At 36.1% G+C, this 24,648-nt stretch overlaps 1 protein-coding gene across 2 annotated transcripts; it reads left to right on the top strand.

Moving 5' to 3' along the window:
* Positions 1-1,614: 1,614 nt before the first annotated feature.
* Positions 1,615-23,876, top strand: LOC132554613 (lysine-specific histone demethylase 2-like). 2 transcript variants are annotated; one of them, XM_060218934.1, is made up of 19 exons: positions 1,615-1,701; positions 2,572-2,667; positions 5,552-5,692; positions 6,010-6,099; positions 7,561-7,780; positions 8,615-8,656; positions 8,901-9,060; positions 9,815-9,996; positions 12,119-12,298; positions 14,365-14,442; positions 15,972-16,106; positions 16,330-16,501; positions 17,086-17,144; positions 17,665-17,865; positions 18,224-18,298; positions 18,982-19,221; positions 20,616-20,744; positions 20,906-21,058; positions 22,829-23,876. In XM_060218934.1, the coding sequence occupies exons 2-19, from the start codon at positions 2,645-2,647 to the stop codon at positions 22,928-22,930; spliced, it is 2,382 nt and encodes a 793-aa protein (XP_060074917.1). In that variant the 5' UTR covers positions 1,615-1,701; positions 2,572-2,644; the 3' UTR covers positions 22,931-23,876. The 2 variants fall into 2 exon arrangements, with proteins under 2 accessions (XP_060074917.1, XP_060074916.1); XM_060218933.1 differs by lacking the exon at positions 1,615-1,701 and adding an exon at positions 2,222-2,309.
* The last annotated feature ends 772 nt before the right edge of the window (positions 23,877-24,648 follow it).

The raw sequence follows: 24,648 nt of genomic DNA, 5'->3' as shown, positions 1-24,648 counted from the left end.
GGAATTTCACACTTTCCAAAGCTATTTCACAATGCCCCATCCCTCACCCCATGGTAATTGCACCGGGGACATATCTCACCAGCTAATGAGCGCCGGAAGGTCTTCAGCGATTCATGGCTATAACTGTATATTTATAGTTTCATTCTGCTGTACGACGGACTAAACGATCGGTCTCAAACCGTCCAGTGTGATGATTACGTACTGATACTGTTGCTTAGCATCCACTGACCGAAGACACTGCTGGTCTGACTCTGGGACATTTAATGTCGATGTGTATAGTCCAACCTCGTTATCTCGATTGACGGTACCACGAAAAACTTTCGAGATAACCGAGTACTTGATTTAAGTGAGTACGAATCTTTGTGTAAAGTCAGACGGGGACAAACGTTTTACGAATTCGACACAGTCTCGCGAGGACTTTACTACCGACTGACGAGCTATAATGATGATGATGATGATGATGATGATAGTTTCGCGACTCCATGACTCTTCCCGTTGCCGGGCGTTATCCAATCGACTCGAAATTTCGATATTTGAAGTAGAAATTTCGACTTATTAAGTCAAAATTTCGAATAAATAAGTAGAAATTTCGAGTTAGTAAGTCGAAATTCGACTGAATAAGCTTGCACATTATCCTTGTGGCGCGTGTCGACAAATATCGTCACATGAATGCACATAATACACATCAAAGGACAGAAATGAATGAAGTCATGACTCGGAGTCTTTGAAGGGTATCGTAGCATGTTAAGTGCGCGACAAAAAGATAAAAATAAAATGTGTTGCACTTTAAGATGTCACTATCCATGACACTTCTCTTAACTTTAATAAACTTATCCTTAAAAAAAAAATAAATAAAAATCGAGGATCTGAAATGACCGTAAATGACTGTACAGAAAGATCAGTTGTAATGACCAGGCATGTAGCAGCTTAGTGTTTTCAACATATAGATTTATAGATTCTTCACAGTGTTTCCAGCAAATATATGTCACAAATGTGGCGAATATTTCTTCATTTACTTATTTATTTATTTATTTATTTATTTATTGCGTATCAGACTCATTGATCGATTGATTTTACAAGATGTATTCGTTCGGTTAATACAGTATTTATCGGTTTATTCACTTGTTTGTGAAAATAACACTGTATTAATTTGATATTTCTTATCTTCATGGAAATTCGATTGAAATTATCTTCGTAAATGTCCTATCACGGACTTAGATATGGTCCAAGTATACCTCTATATATCTGAGTTCGTGTTATAAACCCACTTGCAATCCAATCCAATCCAATCCAATCCAAATCTCTTGTAAGTGATTCTTATTCAATTTTCACTCTCATTTCATAATTTTATTTTTAGATTAGGCCTTCGGATGCTGTATGATAAATATATTCCTCCTTTCACTGTAAATTATCGCATTTATGATAAAGTTATCGAAGTTCAAACAGAGACCACATGTAAATCGTATTATCTTCCACCTAAAACTACCCTATGCGGGTAAGGACTGGCGTACAAGTGACTACATAATCCATTGCTTTCTGAGTTACCCCCCTTCTCAGGAAGTTGACAATATTTTACCGCGAAAGAGAGGCCAGTGCTTTGCTTGATTGCAAGTTTAACTGACTAAAGAGGAATGTAATTTTGTTATGCTTGTCACATAACGTGCAAATTACAAGACTCATTATCTTAAACAGATACACGGGGTAATGCAATTTAAAACTTATGTAAATATTTGTTTGTCGTTCTAGAATTAGTAGCTCGCAGGTCACAGGGACCTCACACATGTACCAATGCATGCAAAGCTTTTTCGCCATGTCCCTGTGTCCTGCAGCTGTTGTGCATTCCAACACCCATAAGCCCCCGTGTCTGAATACGAAAATGTATTATTTGCGGGACTCTACACGGAGTTCAATTAGCAATAAAGTGAGCTAATGCAATGAAACATATATAGCGGCCAATATATTACGTAAACCTGAGAAAAATAGTCTGCAACATTACATGACGAAGCAAGGCAGTCCATTGCGCTGACAAATCTACAATTTATATATAGGAATATTCATTTTTATTGCTTAAGAATTATGGGTCACAAAATATAAACTTAATATTTCCAGAAATTCGTTGAGTCCCATCAAAACATATGAGTGCAGAGCTTGTTTAGGTTCTAACCTAACTGTCTATCATTCGTTAATAATAGCATAATGAACCTGCAATTTCATGGTGCAGTGTTGCTGTCCATATCACCGGTACTGTTGTAATATGAAGTAACCTGTCAATGTTATTTACATTCTCCGGAAAGTCACGATATTGCAAGGTATTGTTGTATTTTACAACTGCATGCACCCTATATTCAACAAAAACATTTTGGAAACTTTTTTTTTCATTATGAGCAATTTCGATATTTGAAGGCTTTTCTTAAGTTTTGAAGCTTAATTCCGGGAATCTGAGATTTTGGAAACATGAAATGATTGAGTTTTTTTTTTACAAATAACAAAAAATTTCATACACTTTGTTTATCTGCATGAGCTGTCATAAACCTTGTGTCTGAAAGAGGGTTATGTTTGTGATTTTAACAGATCCCTAACGTATACCTTGACTACAAAGACAAACATAGAAGAGCTGCTGTCATGAACAGATGATAGAAAAAACATGGATCAGACAACCTCAGCAAGGTAGGATAAATTTGGAAGGTAAAACCATGTCCAGCTATATATGATAAAATAATGTCTTTCTTTGCATAAGTATTTTTGTGAGTATTAGGGTGACCGTGTTAAAACTAACTTTCCACATAACAGTCCCAGTATGTGGTCAGATGACACAGTGGTAACACGGTCACCTTTCTCTATACTGTCCTACAGTGAGTGGTCGGTTGACACAATGGAAACACATTCACCTTTCTCTATACTGTCCCACAGTGACTGGTCTATTGACACAGTGGTAACACACTTACTTTTCTCTATACTGTCCTACAGTGAGTGGTCGGTTGACACAATGGAAACACATTCACCTTTCTCTATACTGTCCCACAGTGACTGGTCTATTGACACAGTGGTAACACACTTACTTTTCTCTATACTGTCCTACAGTGAGTGGTCTTTTGATACAGTGGTAACACAGTCACCTTTCTCTATACTGTCCCACAGTGAGTGGTCAGTTGACACAGTGGAAACACACTCACTTTTCAAAATATAGTCCTCAGTGAGTGGTCTGGTGCAAAGTGGTAACATATATATTTACTCACTTTTCACAATGCAGTCTCCCCATGAGTGATCAAGTGACACAATGGTAATAAGCTCACATTTTACTCTACAGTCTTTCCATGAGTAGTCATTTGACACAATTATAACACACTCACTTTTTACTATACAGTCTCCCCATGAGTGTTCGGGTGACGCATTAGTAACACACATTTCACTATATAATAGTACCATGAGTGATCGAGTGACACAGTTGTAACACACTCACTTTTCACCATATAATCTCCCAATGAATGAATAGGTGACACAGTTATAACACTCCCTCACTTTTTACTATACAGTCTCCCCATGAGTGATTGGCTGACACAGTGGTAACTCAAGATGACCTATAGCCATCGTGCTTCGTCCGTCGTCGTGCGCCGTCCGCCGTGCGTAAACTTTTCATTCAAACAACTTCTTCTCAAATACTAGAAGGTCTAGGGGGCTAATACTTGGCACAGATGATACTGGCATGGAGCTCTACCAAGTTTGTTCAAATGAATGACCTTGACCCACTTTAAAGGTCACAGGGGTCAAATATGTTAAAATCTTTAAACAACTTCTCATTAACCAAAAGGCTCAGAGTGTAGATATTGGGCCTGTGACATGCTGGGATGAAGTGCTACTAAGTTTGTTCAAGTGAATGACCTTGACCCACGTTCAAGGTCACAGGGGCCAAATATGTTAAAATCTTTAAACGACTTCTCCTCAATAACCAAAAGGCTCAGATTGCTGATATTGTGCCTGTGGCATGCTGGGATAAAGGGCTATCAAGTTTGTTCAAATGAATGACCTTGAACAACTTTCAAGGTCACAGGGGTCAAATATGTTAAAATCTTTAAATAACTTCTTCTCAAATACTAGAAGGCCTAGGGGGCTAATACTTGGCCCATAGCATGCTGGCATAGAGCCCTACAAAGTTTGTTCAAATGAATGACCTTGGCCCACTTTCAAGGTCACAGGGGTCAAATATGTTAAAATATACAAAGGACTTCATCTCAATAAGCAAAAGTCTATGAGTGCTGATATTGGGTCTGTAGCATGCTGGGAGGAAAGGCTACCAAGTTTATTCAAATGAATGACCTCGACCCACTTTCAAGGTCACAGGGGTCAAATATGTTAAAATATACAAACAACTTCTTCTCAACAAGCAAAAGTCCATGAGTGCTGATATTGGGCCTGTAAGATGCTTGGAGGAGAGGCTACCAAGTTTGTTCAAATGAATGACCTCAACCCACTTTCTAGGTTTGGCTTGCTTTTTGTCAGATGACTGTTAAGGCCCATGGGCCTCTTGTTCATTATACAGTCTCCCCATGAGTGGTTGCATTACACAGTAGTAACACACTCACATTTTACAATACGGTTCTCCCCCTCTCCTTGTTGGGATGTTGTTTTGTTGGGTATAGTTGGTGACACTTGATCTTCTTTTTTTAAATAAAGCTATGTACAAGATACCTCAATGGATTAGGTTATCTTGATAGAAAGATCCATAAGTATTTGTTTTTTACTGATATTGCATGACCAATGTATATGTACTTTGACAATTAACCAGACATGCCTCAGACATATGACAGTTACCTGAATGACCATGTGGATGTAATATTTAAGATTTCTGAAAAAATATCTTGGCTAAAATGAATGGTATTAACTTATTTATACTTCGTTTTGTCCGTTACACTGCAGAACGAGCTATTAAGTTTGTGAATATTTCCTGAACATTTTTGTCACTTTTTCCCAAAGCACAGAAAAAGCATTCTCGGCCCCCATCAGCTGTCAAGCTTATCACTTTACAATCAGACAAAGTGAAAACAAAGGGCATAACTCTGGAGATCAGAAGAGAAAAAGGAACACTTTTAATTAACAAAGTTTGTGTTAATGCAATTTTTAACTGTTACATGGAAGATATTTATGACAATGAAAAGTTTGACTTCTTATTCCTGTTTTAAATATTTTTTCATGAATATTGTTGTAAGAGGAACAAATGGTGAAATGTTAGACCAAAATTAAAAAAAAAGTATATATTTAGGCATGTGATAAGTGTCAACAATATATAAGTAGGGCACAGGCCTCTATTTAGCATGAGAGATGTCTGATGATGGTAATAATGATATACAAAGGTTAGATTACTTACCTAGACTGTAAATCTGTCTTCAAAAATATTGTTTCACTGTTCTCCATTGAGAATAAAGTGTACTGGGTAATGAATACTAAAAAAAATTAATCTGAAATGAATGAAATATATCTAAAAGCTCATCCAGTAATATCAAGAGGACAGAGTATATTTATGTGAGTATTTGCTTATTTTTGGATTTTCATCCAGGGCCTCTTCTCGAGCCCACAAAAGGAAGTCAAATGAAGAGGAAGATGAAGATGGTGGAAGTTTCCGAAAACAAATTCGAAAGTGTGAGCGTGCTGGATGTCCTAGCAAAGCCCCTATATGTTTTGCAGGTTCTTCTGAAAAGTAAGGAATTTCACAATGGTAACATTGAACAAATTAACATAAAGTTTCATGTATATACACTCAGACATCATTAATTTAAACTCGGCTAACTCAAAGACTGTTTAACTCCAACTATTTCTTCGTGATCAGATTTAATGCGTATGTTTGGAAAACTATGAAATGTGAGCCACACAAAAAATATTTAATTTTACTAATCATGGTTTATCTGGTTTGTGTGCACTGTGCAGATCTCTTGTCCTGGAAAAGTAGTTCTTCCATATTCACTGTTTGTCTAATTACTGTCTGGTTCCTGTAATATTTTTTTTGGTTTTTGACAGGTGTGCAGGTAATGGATACACATCTCGCTGGTATCATGTGTCTGCTGGTGAACATTTTTGTAATGAGTGTTTTGAACATTTTTACAGAAGGTATGTATATAATACAAACCAGTTACCTAGAACTTTACAATTGCCTAGAACTTTACAGTTACCTAGAACTTTACAATTACCTATATACCTAGAACTTTACAGTTACCTAGAACCTTACAGTTACCTAGAACTTTACAGTTACCTAGAACTTTACAGTTACCTAGAACTTTACTGTTACCTAGAACTTTACAGTTACCTAGAACCTAACAGTTACCTAGAACTTTACAATTACCTATATAGCTAGAACTTTACAGTAACCTAGAACTTTACAGTAACCTAGAACTTTACAGTTACCTATATACCTAGAACTTTACAGTTACCTAGAACCTTACAGTTACCTAGAACTTTACAGTTACCTAGAACTTTACAAATACCTATATAGCTAGAACTTTACAGTTACCTAGAACTTTACAATTACCTATATAGCTAGAACTTTACAGTTACCTAGAACTTTACAATTACCTATATAGCTAGAACTTTACAGTTACCTAGAACTTTACAGTTACCTATATAACTAGAACCTTACAGTCACCTAGAACTTCACAATTACCTAGAACTTTACAATTACCTATATAGCTAGAACTTTACAGTTACCTAGAACTTTACAGTTACCTAGAACTTTGCAGTCACCTAGAACTTTACAGTTACCTAGAGCTTTACAGTTACCTAGAACCTTACAGTTACCTATATACCTAGAACTTTACAGTTACCTAGAACTTTACAGCTACCTAGAACCTTACAGTTACCTATATACCTAGAACTTTACAGTTACCTAGAACTTTATAGTCACCTAGAACCTTACAGTTACCTAGAACTTTACAGTTACCTAGAACTTTACAGTTACCTAGAACCTTACAGTTACCTATATACCTAGAACTTTACAGTTACCTAGAACTTTACAGCTACCTAGAACCTTACAGTTACCTATATACCTAGAACTTTACCGTTACCTAGAACTTTACAATTACCTAGCAGTTACCTAGAACCTTACGGTTACCTAGAACCTTACAGTTACCTAGAACCTTACAGTTACCTAGAACTTTACAGTTACCTAGAACCTTACAGTTACCAAGAACTTTACAGCTACCTAGAATTTTACATTTACCTAGAACTTTACATAGCTAGAACTTTACAGTTGCTTTGAATTTTACTTTAAGAAGTATACAACATGGAGTGCTTGTTTATATAATTTTTTCTCAATATTGAATGCTGAATATGGAATTGAAACTAATTTCAATAAGATCCCATGAAGGCAGGGCAGAGGTTTGAATATATGTTACAGCATGTTAATATGTAGTGATGCAATATGTCAACAGCCCCATTCCAAGGGCCACTATCTAACGTTAACTGAGAGATGATAGATGTTGTACCTGTCACTTTCTCTTGTTTATAATCTGATCCAATATGATAATTATTTTTAGAATGTTTGTCTAATGAATTATGTTATTGCATGGTGGACAGTCACAAGAGTGGGTACGAGACTTACGCCACATGGAAACGTGTCTGGTGTAAATATGGACGTGGTGATTCCAATATTCACATCTTCATGTGCGACCAGATTTTACCTTACTGGGTACAATGTTCTATCTGTGCTAAGTGGAGACAACTTTCAAGAGATGCAACTCTGCTACCAGATTTTCTCCGCAACTATGTGTGTGGAATGACAGCCTCAGGTATAAAGGTGTGTTATCAGTATATACATAACACCAGTTAAAGAAATTTCTGTCGTTTCACATTTACTACAACCTACATGTAGCAGCGCTGTGATTGGCTTTGTTTCTATTTTAGCTTCATCACTTCAGAGCATCAGAAACATAGAGTGAGAATCTTTTTATTCAGTCTAATTTAAAGTTTGCAATAGAATCTAATATGTGTGATAAAGAGAATCATGCATTTCTATTTTTAATGAGATTTATAAAACTTTTCATTAATTTTTAGCACACCATTATCAGATGATGTTCTATTCAATTAACTTTTTGTCCATGATCTGTGTATCTGTAAGAGTCTGTTAGGGTCCGTCAAATTTTGTTATCACTATACTCAACAGGTACTTGATGCATCATTCCTGAACTCTATGTTACATTTCTCCTTGGTCCCAAGTTTTGCCCTTTTGTGTTTTAGACTTATCAGAAAAAACAAAAAGGCCAACAGGTTGCCATATTGTCTTTATTGAAAATAGAATTTTGCAGTTGTTAACACATTCTCATATTTCAAATTAAAATTCCCTATTTGTTCATATTTCATTTTTGGACTGATCAAAAGAATCCAGATGGCTTACAGGTGGCCATCTTGGATTTTGTCGTTCTATATTGTTATTGCTATTTTATTGGACACACTGGATTGATCAGTCTCAATTTTGATATTTCTGTTGCAGTTTGGCCTCAGATATTTAGGGAAAGAAAGAAAACAATCCAATTTATAAAGAAGTAATTACTAAGATTATACTGTAGTGAATGCCATCACCTGTGCAGTATTTCCTGTTTGAATAAATTATATCTTTTTTTAAAACTTGTAGAAGATGTGCCAAGAAGATGCATGCAGTTACCCAGAAGATCAGGTAAATTTCCACATTGTCTATTAGGAGCATCCAAGAGTATGTGAGAGGTAGGATGAACTGTGTTTCAGTTGCCAAACTTGATTGATTCAAGGTCAGAATGACAAAGTATTGTGTTTGGAACATTATATGTTTTTTTTTAAGAGATGGCACTATCAGCTAGAGATGGTCATACAGAGTGTAGTGATATATATCAGGCCTATAATGAACATTACAACAAAAACAATGTTTTAATCCTATGTTTTAGCGGGTTGAACTGACGCGAGACGTTACTTGGGTTACTTTGGTTCGCTGTCTATCCTACATGAAGAGCTCCCCAGCCTGGCCTTTCCTTACCTCTTACATACCAAATGGAGTTGGTATGAGTCCCACTGACACTGAAGTCTTCCAGGAAACCAAGCCGCCTGGTAATACCATTTTTTGGATGGTTCATAGTAAGACACAGCAAAAACAGGATACACCAAAAGACGACTGATTTAATTCTATAGTGGTGCAGTAGAGTAGAGGAAGGACCCAATGGGAAAAATCTATCAATTTCTTCAAAATCTGTCTTGTTCTTTAGGAATTGCAGGATTTGTCCAGATTTGGTCTGAAGCATGCTTGGGTGAAGAAAATCAGTTTTTTTTTTTATAAAAATGTGGATCTCAGTCCCAGAGGCTGAAGGGGTAGGGCCCAATAGGGAAAATCTATCAATTCTTTAAAATCTGTCTTGTTCTTATATAGGAATGCTTGGACCATCAATTTTGTATGAACGGTGCATTTCACCCAATTAGGACCAGAGGGCTAGGGCCAAATAGTGGACACAGAGCAGATTCATTAAAATCTCTATTACGTTGAAATTGAAGATATTCTTGGTGAAGGGAACTTAGTTATTTACAAGCAGCTGCATCTTAACCCCATTTTAGGGGAGGGTCAAGCCTAGTACAGGGAAGTAGATACAAGTGTATTAAACACTCTTTCCTTAATTGAAATAGATCAATTTCAGCAAACTATATCAGGTTAGCGATACAGGCCCTATGGGCCTCTTGTTTTCATTTATACATTGTATTGGTATATCAGAGTCTCCAGATACTATTGATTGGCTTTGTCAGGTGAAGATTTGACAATATTTGAGGTTTTTTTAAATGCTGAGTATTTTGAGAAGTGTTTCTGTTTGTACAGTGATGCTGCCCTATTTGAATCCCTTCACTGATGCTGAAAGCACAACAGACATGGCTTGTCGAGTTCCAGCTGATACGTTAGAGGAATCAGAACTAGATGAATTTGTAGAATTCTCTCAAACTCCCACCATCTTCTTAGCCATCAGAAACATTTGTGTTACACTTTGGAATTTAAATATAAAAGTAAGTAGATATTTCAATTTACTGGGATACTAAGATAGAGCTGTCCTTTAAGGAAGAGTTAGGTCAGTTCCTTGTATCCCTGGTTTGGATACCAGTATGCAGGGAGATTGAGAGCACAGGGCCAACAGAGCAAGAGCTGTAGATCTACGAGATGCCTAAACTTTGAATACATTTGAATCTAGGTTTTTCCTATTTTGTTGTCCTAATGAAGCCCAAAAGTTAGTATGAAACCAGTCAACATTCCAATAATTAAAAAGAAATATGTATGCTAGGCTTTGTGATTGCTCTTTATTTCTTTAAATTTACTTTTGATATACAAACTAACAAATACTTTTTTAATAAAATTTCACATCTTACTCTTCACTGTTGTATTAATTATTAAGACATGTTTTGTTTGTTGTCAAAACTTCCATGAAAAGCTCGGTTGGTGGAGCATTGGCCTATGTGAAACTTCAGGTAAAAATCTGCAGTATGTGGGTCAGTGTTTACCATCTTAGGCAGTGTGTATATCTCAGTGATGTCATGGTTGTGTTGTAGGGTCAGTCATTGTACACAAAATGTTCTGGATTGCAAGTGAAAAAAAATTCATTTGTAATCACAGCTTAATGTAAGCATTTCAATTTTTTTCAAATTCAAAATAAAAATAAACGAAAAGGATTGGCATAGTCTTACACGTTGTGTTACAGGACTGACTGGCATCATCTTACACATTGTGTTACAGGACTGACTGACATTGTCTTACACTTTGTGTTACAGGGATGACTGGCATCATCTTACACTTTGTGTTACAGGACTGACTGGCATTGTCTTACACTTTGTGTTACAGGACTGACTGGCATTGTCTTACACTTTGTGTTACAGGACTGACTGGCATAGTCTTACACTTTGTGTTACAGGACTGACTTGCATTGTCTTACACTTTGTGTTACAGGACTGACTGGCATTGTCTTACACTTTGTGTTACAGGACTGACTGGCATTGTCTTACACTTTGTGTTACAGGGATGACTGGCATCGTCTTACACTTTGTGTTACAGGACTGACTGGCATTGTCTTATACTTTGTGTTACAGGGATGACTGGTATCATCTTACACTTTGTGTTACAGGACTGACTGGCATCATCTTACACTTTGTGTTACAGGACTGACTGGCATCATCTTACACTTTGTGTTACAGGACTGACTGGCATCATCTTACACTTTGTGTTACAGGACTGACTGGCATCATCTTACACTTTGTGTTACAGGACTGACTGGCATCATCTTACACTTTGTGTTACAGGGATGACTGGCATCGTCTTACACTTTGTGTTACAGGACTGACTGGTATCGTCTTACACTTTGTGTTACAGGGATGACTGGCATCGTCTTACACTTTGTGTTACAGGACTGACTGGCATCGTCTTACACTTTGTGTTACAGGACTGACTGACATTGTCTTACACTTTGTGTTACAGGACTGACTGGCATCGTCTTACACTTTGTGTTACAGGACTGACTGGCATCATCTTACACTTTGTGTTACAGGGATGACTGGCATAGTCTTACACTTTGTGTTACAGGGATGACTGGCATTGTTTAGGATACCATGGAGTCTGTTATCCATCTGCCCACTGTCAACTTTTACTATTTATTGCATCTTTTCATGAATGACCTAGGAGATTTGAATCAAATTTGGTCTGAAACATCCTTGTGGAAAGAAAAAACAATTTTGTATCAGTGATGGGTCTGGCCCCTTTCCTCCAGGGAAAATATAGGGAAAGTCAATTAATTTCTTTTAGAATCTATCATTAATTCACTTGGATCTTTGGTTCTTTGAAACAGTTTTGATCCCCATGGAATAACTATAGCATTGTTGATCATCAGGAGATTAACTGATTTCTGTCCCCACATGTAGGGAATTTGAAGGTGTATCTGTGGGATGAGGCTCATCAGGGGAAATATTTAACTTCTAAAGAAATGTAAAGTTTTCCTTTATTGACTTAAATCTCTAGGTGAGCAATACAGGCCCTCTGGGCCTCTTGTTTTACATTTTGTTTTACAGGACTTACTGGCATCATTTGGCACTTTGTGTTACAGGGCTGACTAGTATTGTTTTTAATTTGTTTTACACTCTGTTTCAGGAATGGCTGACAAAAGAGAAAGCTGCCCCGTATGTGATATGTCGCGGTGTAAATAGAATTTATTGTGTAGAAAATCTCAACAAAATCTTGTGGTTTCTAACAAGAAAAGGACTTATTAACTTCGGTCTAGTCTCCGTGCCAACGGGAGTTCAATTACCTTGTATGCAAACCTTACCTAAGGTAAGAAAGCAGCTCAAGTACTGTGTTAGTTTTGTGAAAGAAATCATACACATTAACCATTTAATTAATTGTTAGTCTCACAGTGTAGTATAAATTTGTTTACATTGTAAACAGTTTATAATCATAACATTGTTTAACATTTATTAATGTCGAATAATAGTTAAAAATATGTGGAAATGTTGTTGAATTGTAATTGAAGGTTGATAAAGTGTAGACATTTTTGATACATGTAACTATATACACTATACATGTATACAGTATGGTAACTACAATGGACTCTATATAATATGGACGCTGATGGTCTGGAAAACTCGGAAATGTTTGGGAATGGATTTCTGTAATGTTATTTGTACTCGTCAATTTGGAAATTTGAATTTCGGTCTCAGGAAAATGTTTTGGGAACAGATAAGTCCTTTTCTTAGTAATATTCCCCCAATAGTCGGGGAAGTTTTATTGGAGAGTGCTGTTTGACTTGTTCACTCGTGTCGCAGGTGTACACCGGCCAGTTGATTGCTTGACATGATGCGTAATCATAACGACTGCTGCCAGATCATCACCTGTGTAGGTCATGTCAGTTTTATATAGTGTTTGTTATAGCAGTACATTTGTAACTCTGGAATACATTGCCAAATAAATACATCGGAAAGAGTAGTCTTGTTTTGAAGCTTTTGAAAATTAACTCGATATCTATAAATTACAACGTAGATTTTATGTACGTAAACATTTTTGGCCTGTATTTCGCATACTATAATGATGAATTAGTCAGGAAATAAAGGATACTTGTAAGGAATGATACCCAGTACATGGTCTATCAGATTTATAGATGTTAAACATAGTTAGCACAGCATTGGAAATATCCTTGTTATCAGTAATATACCTTGATTTTGAAAGGAGAAAAAAAAAGTAATATTATGTGAAAAATGACATTTAGCACAGATTGTTGGTAAGTTGTTCCTTGTTAAGAAATGAGTAATGATAGTGCTGGACTGAATGTAGTGCTGGTTTATTTTCCCACTTTTTACCATAATTTCACAGGGACATTGGTAAGTTGTACAGTTGTGGGTGCTGGTCACATGGTGGTTGTAACCAACTTACCTGGCTCTGAAAATAGTACAGATTCAGATAATAACAGATTCTGAAATTCATCAGGAAATTTGCCTCAGAAATGTAGCTGCTTTAGATGTAAATACATAATTCAGTGCATCTTGTTTTCAGAAAGATTACTTTGTCAAATATTTTGAGTAAATATCATTAATGTTTCAAGCAGATGTTTGAGAATCGTCTGTGAAAGTAGACTTCAGTAAATTAACAATTAATTTTATTTCTTTAACTTTACACAATACATATATTGTAATTAAAAATACACATTAACAACACATTAATAAACACCTGTATTTGCTGTAAATACTGTGTGTAGAACATGAGTACTCTTGAGAATTATTTGCAGTGTACTGTACATTATAGTACAATGGGAAGTAACTTAATTCATCTTGGCAAGTTGACTGAATTTGTCAGTCCAGAAAACGGCACAACTGTGGCCAGGAATGGTGTCCAGATTATTTAGGGTTCACTGTATTTACAATAGAAATGGCTTTACCACACCAAAGTTCTGATATAGTGTTGTATGTAGCTCGGGCAAAAGCCTGGGCAACCGGTTGTCCCACCAGTGGAGAACCCTCAAACTCTCCCCTCCATCTCTCCACCTGTCCGTAGATGTTAAAAGTAAATACTGATTAGTTTAATGTGGCATAACATGGTAAAGCACTGTAATGTGTACCAGGAACATTTCAGTCATAAATGTCTCTAGATACATGTACATGTTAGGACACTTTGGCCTATAATACTAAAGATGTATTTGACAGAGCTCTGTAGCCATGTTGTAAGCCAGTTAACTGCTATAGAGCCATATGGTCTTAATTTCTAATGTACTGATAAGAAATATATTCATGAACTTTTTCAAATGAATCAATTTCTTAAAAAAAAGACATAATAATGGCTCAATTATCCTGATATCACTGCTTTGTGACACAGTCGTCAAGTCATTCTGTGTATTTTCTGTGTAACAGAACTCATCTGTGATAATTATTGGAGCTGGGGCAGCTGGCCTGTCTGCTGCTCGCCAACTCAGAAACTTCGGAATCAAAGTAAGTGTCCTGAAGAAGTGTGTGTTGTGTTGTCTCCAGATTTAGTATGCAGTGTTTCATCCGTAGGTAAAGTGTGTTTGGCTGTCAGATAAATTGTGTGTTGTATGGCTGTAAGATAAATTGTGTGGTGTTTGGCTGTCAGATAAATTGTGTGGTGTTTGGCTGTCAGATAAATTGTGTGGTGTTTGGCTGTCAGATAAATTGTGTGGTGTTTGGCTGTCAGATAAATTGTGTGGTGTTTGGCTGTAAGATAAATTGTGTGGTGTTTGGCTGTCAGATAAATTGTGTGGTGTTTGGCTGTCAGATAAATTGTGTGTTGTATGGCTGTCAGATAAATTGTGTGGTGTTTGGCTGTCAGATAAATTGTGTGGTGTTTGGCTGTCAGATAAATTGTGTGTTGTATGGATGTCAGATAAATTGTGTGGTGTTTGGCTGTCAGATAAATTGTAGTGTTTGGCTGTCAGATAAATTGTGTGGTGTTTGACTGTCAGATAAATTGTGTGGTGTATGGCTGTCAGATAAATTGTGTGGTGTTTGACTGTCAGATAAATTGTGTGGTGTTTGGCTGTCAGATAAATTGTGTGGTGTTTGGCTGTCAGATAAGTTGTGTGGTGTTTGGCTGTCAGATAAATTGTGTGGTGTTTGACTGTCAGATAAATTGTGTGGTGTTTGACTGTCAGATAAATTGTGTGGTGTTTGGCTGTCAGATAAATTGTGTGGTGTTTGGCTGTCAGATAAATTGTGTGGTGTTTGGCTGTAAGATAAATTGTGTGGTGTTTGGCTGTAAGATAAATTGTGTGTTGTATGGCTGTAAGATAAATTGTGTGGTGTTTGGCTGTCAGATAAATTGTGTGGTGTTTGGCTGTCAGATAAATTGTGTGGTGTTTGGCTGTCAGATAAATTGTGTGGTGTTTGGCTGTCAGATAAATTGTGTGGTGTTTGGCTGTCAGATAAATTGTGTGGTTTTTGGCTGTCAGATAAATTGTGTGGTGTTTGGCTGTCAGATAAATTGTGTGGTGTTTGGCTGTCAGATAAATTGTGTGGTGTTTGGCTGTAAGATAAATTGTGTGTTGTATGGCTGTAAGATAAATTGTGTGGTGTTTGGCTGTCAGATAAATTGTGTGGTGTTTGGCTGTCAGATAAATTGTGTGGTGTTTGGCTGTCAGATAAATTTTGTGGTGTTTGGCTGTCAGATAAATTGTGTGGTGTTTGGCTGTCAGATAAATTGTGTGGTTTTTGGCTGTCAGATAAATTGTGTGGTGTTTGGCTGTCAGATAAATTGTGTGGTGTTTGACTGTCAGATAAATTGTGTGGTGTTTGGCTGTCAGATAAATTGTGTGGTGTTTGGCTGTCAGATAAATTGTGTGGTGTTTGACTGTCAGATAAATTGTGTGGTGTTTGACTCTCAGTTTCTGTATTGGATGAATTGAATTTGAATTTATTTGTTTCCTTTAATTGAATGCATGATGAATTGAATGCCTTTCTTTTTAAAAGGATTTAACTATAATGTTATATAAATTTGTTTTCAGGTGACAGTATTAGAGGCCCGGGACCGATTGGGTGGTCGCATATGTGACGATCACACATTAGGAAGCTGTGTAGGTCGAGGAGCTCAGGTGGTTGCTGGTTGTATCTGTAATCCAATCACAGTCATGTGTCATCAGGTAGGTCAAGGGTCATAATATATGGATCACTGGTAAGGTCTGGGTTCTGCAGGTAAAAAATGAAGGTTAAATATCAAAAGGTCAAGATAGGGTCAATAAGTTGGTTGCAGGTTATGAGGTAGGTCATGCGACAGTTAACAGTTATGGTGACATGTAGTAATATTGGGCGGACAGTATTGGGTAACATTGACACTGGTCATTAAATTTGTCTGGTTTTTTGCAGGCTGGCCTAGGTATGAAGGAAATAGGGGATGGTTGTGACATTATAAGTGAGGCTGGACAAACAATAGCAAATGAAATTGACCGAAGGATGGACTTTCATTTTAATGCACTCCTGGACATAATTGCAGAATGGCGGAGAAACAAGGAGACTGACCAGGATATTAATCTATTAGGTAAGATAGATATGGACAGCTGTGTGTGAGGTAACCTATATATAGACAGCTGTGTATGAGGTGACATACATTTTGAATGAACAGCTGTGAATGAGGTAACATATATATAGACGTCTGTGAATGAGGTAACATATATATAGACGTCTGTGAATGAGGTAACATATATATATAGACGTCTGTGAATGAGGTAACATATATATAGACAGCTGTGAATGTGGTAACTAAATATTGACAGCTTTGAATGAGGTAACTTAATATGGACAGCTGTGAATGAGGTAACTGAATATGGACAGCTGTGAATGAGGTAACTGAATATGGACAGCTGTGAATGTGGTAACATACATATGGGCAGTTGTGAATGAGGTACAAATGTAAATTACATTTTACATAGGGACATTTGTGTATGAGATAGCATAATATGAACAGCTTTGTATGAAGTAACTTGAATATGCTCAGCAGTGTTTACAAAATGACATCTTGGATTGTGTTTCTGGAAACGAGATTGTTTGAGAGTTTAATTTAATGAACCAATTAATTGAATTAAATTTTCTGAGCTAATTAGATTTTTTATTTTTGTTCCAAAGACAAAGTCAAGGAGATGCATCAGCAGTTTAAAGAGGAATCTCAGCTCACTTTTACACAGGTAAATAACTTCACCTAGGATGAATACAACATAGTCTCAGCTCACTTTTACAGAAGTAAATAACATCACCTGGAGTGAAAACAGAATAGTCTCAGCTCACTTTTACACAGGTCAATAACTTCACCTGGTATGAATACAACATAGTCTCAGGTCACTTTTACACAGGTAAATAACTTAAACTTGAACACTATATACAGACCTTCTTATGGATTGTGTATTTTTTACATACGTTCTCTCACCTGCCTGAAGTAAGTTTATGCCATTATGCGGAATCAGTTGTCTGTCATGTATCAGCTTTTTCCTTTAAAATGTCTTTTTCCTAATAACCAAGAAGATGTTGGCATGTTGGTCTTGATTTTTGGAACAGTAGGATGCTGGAAGGAAAGGCTATGATGTATTTTCAAGTGTTCTGCTTTCAAGTCCACTGGAGTCATATGTGTTACAGTCTTCGGTAAATCAGCATCTGACTCTAGGTTAACTGATAAACTGTTGTGAAGGTGAGTTGATGTCCTACTTTCAGGAGGAGGAAAACTTGCTGAACTTCCACATTGGGAACCTGGAGTATGCTTGTGGGTCAAGTTTGCAGCATGTATCAGCTCTCAGCTGGGATCAGAATGAAGACTATCCACAGTTTTCTGGACCCAATCTTTTACTCACTCAGGGATACTCAGCACTGTTACACAAACTGGCTGATGGTTCAGAGATTGTTTATGATACAGTGGTGAGTATGGGGGCATTTATCACCATATGGTATTGCTTGTGTATTACCAGCTCATGAACTGCCAACAGCATAGAAATAATGTAAATATTGTAAGTAAAACAAAGAAAAAAAATGGGGTTGCCTCCCCTTATAAGAAGATTACAATAACAAATGTAAGTATTTAACAGCTTTTAGTTGACAACACAGGGCATTCTGAATATAGACCAATCCACCATAAAAAGCATGCACCATTTAAATTGTCTTTAACCATTTTGCATTCACATATCCAATGAATGCAAACTGAAATCTGTTCAATGCTTAAATAAGAGGTGTGTTCTGTATTGATCCTGTCTATATAAACAGATTTATCTATTTCTAGGTATCTGAGGTAGACTACAGCAATAAAAAGGTTTCTGTCCGGTCCAAATCGGGGAGAATTTGGGAGGCAGACAAGGTAAACACTGGTGGTCAAATTATTGGGGAATTACCCTTCAATTGTGTCTTCACAATAGAATTATTTAGTAATGTCACTGTTTAGCTGACAGAGTATTTCTCTCATCAAGCCTGAAAGAGCATCTGAAAAATGTCCTGAAGGGCAGCATGTTTCAGCTCTCAGCATCCTCTCAAACAACTTATTCCTCAGAGCCTGTTGATGCTGTGTTCTGTTATTTTGCAGATAATTTCCTGGGATGAAGCACTATTTTAATATCACTGAGTCTGTCTCAGGGGTCAAAATAAGTGGAAAAAAAAATAAAAATCTAAACAGAAAGGAATCAACTAAAAACATCTATTTTCAATAGGATTGGGGTCATTTTTATAGATTCAAACAACAACTACTGAAAGAAAGATATTTAAAATCCTGATATCTGACCATTTAGTGGGGGTTTTGAGTATAAAATATTTAAATACATTTATAATTAAAAAATTCTTTGAGCTGTGTTCCAGATGAAAAAGTCTAAAGTAATTTTGTATTCCTTTTATTTGTGATGAGCTTGACTGCAGCTTCATGAATCCCATGATTGAATTAATAAAATTGTTCAGAAAATAAAGTTTTAGTTTAGTCCGTTTTAGGTAAACATGACTTGTTTAAAATATGTGAACGTTATTAATTGTGAAATTGTTTATTGCAATGTTTAGGTGCTGGTGACGATACCACTGGCCCTTCTGAAGGACGAAACCTTAGTATTCAATCCAAAGCTCTCAGGCAAGAAAAAACAAGCAGTTGATGACCTCGGCATTGGATATGTAGAGAAAGTCATTCTGCAATTCAACCGGAAGTTTTGGAAAGATCATGGATCTGATGTATTTGGTCATGTGACACTTAGATCTTCTAGTGCGGGGATGTTCAATGTATTTTATGATATATCACGCTCTGATGTAAGTATAACTGATTTTTACTGATGACCAGTTTGTCCAGTGAGCTGTAATGACCTTTGTGTATTGACCTTCAGCTTAATTTTATATTGCTTTTAATGACTACTGTAAACATACATATTATTTGAGCGGTAATCTTATTTTGGCGCTGAAGATATTGTTCTGTATTGTATTATCTGTTTATTGTTAATATACAAATTGCTTAAAATTCATTTTTCCAAAAACTGATAATGCACTCTAAATTGATCTTACCAAATTAAGTATGTTTACCATTTAAATATTGTGATTTATTCATAATGTATTTTTTTACCTCTGATATTTCTTAACATTGTTTCTTGATGTTTAGATTGAAAGTCAATTATATATACTGATACTGAAAACTTAATTGACCTTTTACCTTTGGTGACCTATATATGTATTTACATATAATTGATGACCAATTTGACTTTTGACCTTTGGTGACCAATTTAGTCTTATGGTAGTGTCAGATGACCTTTGATAAAATTTTACCATGCTATAAAATTTGTGATTTAAAAGTATGTCACATTGATATGCATTGATAAACAATTTACCAGTGACCTTTGTTGACCTTGATAATACTTTTTTAAGCAAATTTCAAAGCTGTGCATGATATGTGTCTTCCTTATAGTGAAGGGCAATGCAAGAATGTCCTGGTCCATTGACCTACATGCTCAAGGCCATCAACCTTTTAGTGATTTGTCAGTCATCAAGTACTTTCCTTTTTGCGAAAACTTTTTCTCTAAAAACCTTCTTCTCTTTCATACCTGGATGGATTTCAACCAAATTTGATCTGATGCATCATTGGGTGTGAAGGTAATCATTTGTTAAATTCAGAATTTTGATTACACCCCTAGGGGTTGAGGGATGAGTCCCCAAAGGGGAAGTGCTGAAATTAGATTTACAACCCTGCTCCTCCTTTCTGCCTGTGTAGATTTCAACAAGTTTTGGTCTGATTCATCAGTTAGGGTAGGCAATTACTTCTGAAATTTAGAGATTTGATTTGACCCCTGTGGACTTTGGGGCAGGGCCCCAAAAGGAGAAATTAGTCAATATTTTGCATTAAAACAATAGTCCTTTTTAATGCTTGAATGGATTTCAACCAAATTTGGTCTAAAACATCACCGAGTGCAGGGAAGCATTTCTTTTAAGGTGTAGAGTAGTTGAGCAGTTTATTTTAGACCAATTTTGCCTTTTTCATAGATAGGTCTTAATAGTCAGATGATCGTGCAGGCCCATGGGCCTCTTGTTTTTCCATGTCCCCCGAAATAAGCAGTCATGTGAATGTTTAGGGCTAAGGCCACTTGTATTACAACATTTCCTGTGAGAGCCATATGTGAACATTATTTGAATTATTTGTGAGGTTTTGTATGTAACAGGAAAATTGTGGACGTTTCATCCTGACAACACACATCTCCGGTGACTCAGTTTGTCACTTGCGGGAGAAATCAGACAAAGATGTGGTGGCCATGTGTATGTCAACACTGAGAACCATGTTCCCTACTGAGGTAAGAACAACACATCATAATGATAGGCACAGTAAAGTGCAATATTTTTCTCTGAACAGTCTCTTCTAAAGTGAAAAGTTTGATTTTCAAACTTTGTATAACTTCTATGTTTCAATATGTATTTATTTCACTGATATCTAGATGTGTTGTCCTATTTTTAGGAAGTACCTGACCCAATTAAGTTTATAGTGACCCATTGGCATGCTGATCCATTTTCCAAAATGGCTTACAGCTTCATACCGACAGGAAGTAGTGGGGATGATTACGATTTGCTGGCACAGGAAGTCATGGATAAGGTCTATTTTGCAGGGGAGGTAAGTCATGGATGGGTCATTCTATATTATACAAAATGAAAAGAAAACATGAAAATCAAGGCCACAGTTTTAGGGGCCCTAGACTCCAAGGCCTCCTCTAGGATTATTCCTGCTTATGGTAATTTTCTCTTCTTGTACAATTAAGCCATCTTGAATTTTGCCTAGTAAAGATTGTTATTGCTATTTCTTAAGAAGTACTGTGAGGATATCTCTCAAGTTCATATTTATGTTCTCTTCGGTCTCTCCTTGTGTGCATTTGATTCTGGGACTGATCAGAAGAAACAAAATGGCTTCCTGGTGGCCATTTTGGATTTGGCAGTAAAGATTATCATCACTATTTCTGCAACTAAAGTATCAACTTTCACAGAGCATATAAAGATCAATCAGTGGTGGGCGCCAAGATCCCTCTGGGATCTCTTGTTATAGATGACAATAACATTTTAATAATCACTAGTGACCCAAAGTTAACGTTTCCATGCACTTTCAATTTCCGACGTGGCATGAGTAGGAAATAAATTAATTGTAACTTCAAATTCATGTATATTGGCCGAATTTTCAAAATCTAATATTGTGTCAATAGAACAGATTTGTACATATGTATAAGTACATGTTTACAGCTGCAGACGTTTACAAATTTTATGTGAGAAGAAATATCTCCAGTTTACACATTTGGTATTGATATATAACTGATTGTAATCGCTTCAATTGTCAAGATGTTTGTATATCAACATGTGTAACGAACTGCATTTTGAATATGATTAACTAGTTTTCTACAATTCTTATTTCAGTTTTATACAAATTATCTTATCATTTCTTACTATACAATCATATTATTCAAATTTTATACATTTACGTGTACTAGATTACAAGTACGATCTCTGCCTTTTCAATAGTAAATTAACCAGGTATGTTTTGTGTCGGTTCATTCATTGTGATATACATATTTATCCTGCAACCGCTTCGTGTATCAGCCGATAACTACTGCCAGATAAACCAGTACCTTTATCCGTCAGTACAAAGAGCTTTATCCGTCAATACGATTCACGTGAAGTTGTTCCGATTTTCACCGGACTATTTTCAAGTTGACCTGAACTTTGACCTATTGTGTCATGCTAACGTAAACAAACCTGAGTAATGCCTATATTTCGTATTTGTCAAATACGATCCATGTGTTTGGTTTTACAAATAAACAAATTATGTGAGACTATGATGAAATTCAGCATGTTTAAGAGAGTCTTTGGTTTTAATACGTGTGTAATTTTTGGTTTTAATTGTAACTTCAAAGGTGAGCCATCTCAATCTTTTCGTTCCGAGTCAAAAATAAACCTTGTATTGTACGATACTGACCATGTATTCTCTATGTAGGTTGGGAAAAATAATTTTCCACCAAGTTTTGATAACAGCTGCCTTGAGCTTTGTAGAAAGTACAATTAAGGTAAAAAGTCCTGATCATTACCCAACGCCCACCCCCACCACTTAATCCTATCCCTTCGCATCCCCATCCCCCTCCATTCCCACATTTTTAAAACAATGTTTAAGCACCGAGTGATCTTCCCGTGACATCGCCCAGGAAAAGAAGGCAGTCTAAAAATCGTGAACGCTCGCCATCGCTGAGGTGGTTTTAATCCCATCCACTGGCCGGTCACTCTGGCAGGGTTTGAATGGCAAATCACCTCAACTGTACTGTATGTTATTAACTATTATCAGATTTTTCTATCAAAGTCTCCTTTAAAGGTATTCTAACAGTACTTTTTTTAACGATTATTTCAGGCCACAAACAGAAAATATCCTCAATCCGTGACGGGAGCATTTCTCAGTGGTATTCGCGAGGCTGAGAAGATCTACAACTCACTGACCACTGTAAATTCATGATGGAGCTGCCACTGACAAGTTTATCCTACAGAGGAAGTATCAGTAATTAGTGAGAGGAACATTTCTCAGTGGTATTGGTCAGACTGAGAAGCTCTACAACTCACTGGCCACTGTAAATATGCGATGTATCATGTCTGTAGTTAGTGACAGGAGTATTCCTCAGCAATATCCACGAGGCAAAGAAAATCTACAGGTCTTCTGCCACTGTAAACATCTGATGTACCTACTACAGACTCTCTCTGGAGGTGCAAAGTATTGATCTATCCATTGATCCGCTTATCCGACAGTATACTTTGGGTATATATTACTCCATTAAATATGAACCAGTTTATACAGATTAGACCCACAAATATATTTAATGATGAATCAATGATTGACATGAATGTATGTTATCTCTGTATAATTGACATGAATGAATGTTATCTCTGTATAATTGACATGAGTGAATGTTATCTCTGTATAATTGACATGAATGTTATCTCTGTATAATTGACATGAATGTTATCTCTGTATAATTGACATGAATTAATGTTATCTCTGTATAATTGACATGAATGTATGTTATCTCTGTATAATTGACATGAATGTTATCTCTGTATAATTGACATGAATGAATGTTATCTGTGTATAATTGACATGAATGAATGTTATCTCTATAATTGACATGAGTGAATGTTATCTCTGTATAATTGACATGTATGTTATCTCTGTATAATTGACATGAGTGAATGTTATCTCTGTATAATTGACATGAATTAATGTTATCTCTGTATAATTGACATGAATGTTATCTCTGTATAATTGACATGAATGAAAGTTATCTCTGTATAATTGACATGAATGAATGTTATCTCTGTATAATTGACATGAATGAATGTTATCTCTGTATAATTGACATGAATGTTATCTCTGTATAATTGACATGAATTAATGTTATCTCTGTATAATTGACATGAATGAAAGTTATCTCTGTATAATTGACATGAATGTTATCTCTGTATAATTGACATGAATGTTATCTGTGTATAATTGACATGAATGAATGTTATCTCTGTATAATTGACATGAATGTTATCTCTGTATAATTGAGACATGAATGTTATCTCTGTATAATTGACATGAATGAATGTTATCTCTATAATTGACATGAGTGAATGTTATCTCTGTATAATTGACATGTATGTTATCTCTGTATAATTGACATGAGTGAATGTTATCTCTGTATATGAAAGTGGTACATGTAAGTACACAATCGGTCAGTTCTTTTTTACAATCCATTGTTGTTATTGTTTATATACATATTAATTATGTTTAATTATCCTCTACTTTTCAAATAATATGGGGATATTAATTTAGGGATATCTGTCTGTCTTGCTTTAGCTTCTGTGAGATTACTTCAATAAATGAAAATGGATTTCGATCAAATTTGGTTTAAAGGCATATCTTACTATCCTTCAGCCAGAGTGTGACAACTGATGTCATTGGTTGGTTGATGGGGATTCCACTGCTGATCGGCTGATTGATTTGTGCGGACTTTGCTTAATGTCAATTGATTTAAAAGAGATAGGTTTACAGATGCATTTTTCTATGCTGTAGCCAGACTTAAGATGTCTTAAAAATCAACCATTGAAAGCAAGCAATTTAACCTACATGAATTTGCTTTTTTCTTATGATTGGTTATTCAAATGTGTCATAACCACCCTAAATATTGTCAGATT

The sequence above is a fragment of the Ylistrum balloti genome, unplaced genomic scaffold, assembly GCF_031769215.1.
Source record: "Ylistrum balloti isolate Yb309-2 unplaced genomic scaffold, AGI_CSIRO_Ybal_v1 Utg370418, whole genome shotgun sequence".
Taxonomy (NCBI): domain Eukaryota; kingdom Metazoa; phylum Mollusca; class Bivalvia; order Pectinida; family Pectinidae; genus Ylistrum; species Ylistrum balloti.
Note: the sequence above shows the minus strand (reverse complement) of the source record. Positions and strands in the feature narration are given on the sequence as shown.

Bases quoted from the DNA above. Each gene is read 5' to 3' on its own strand.
- LOC132554613 (XM_060218934.1), top strand. From the start codon at position 2,645: ATGGATCAGACAACCTCAGCAAG. The intron at 9,997-12,118 runs GTAAGTAGATAT...ACTCTGTTTCAG, and splicing joins TTTGGAATTTAAATATAAAA to GAATGGCTGACAAAAGAGAA. The intron at 17,866-18,223 runs GTGAGTATGGGG...ATCTATTTCTAG, and splicing joins AGATTGTTTATGATACAGTG to GTATCTGAGGTAGACTACAG.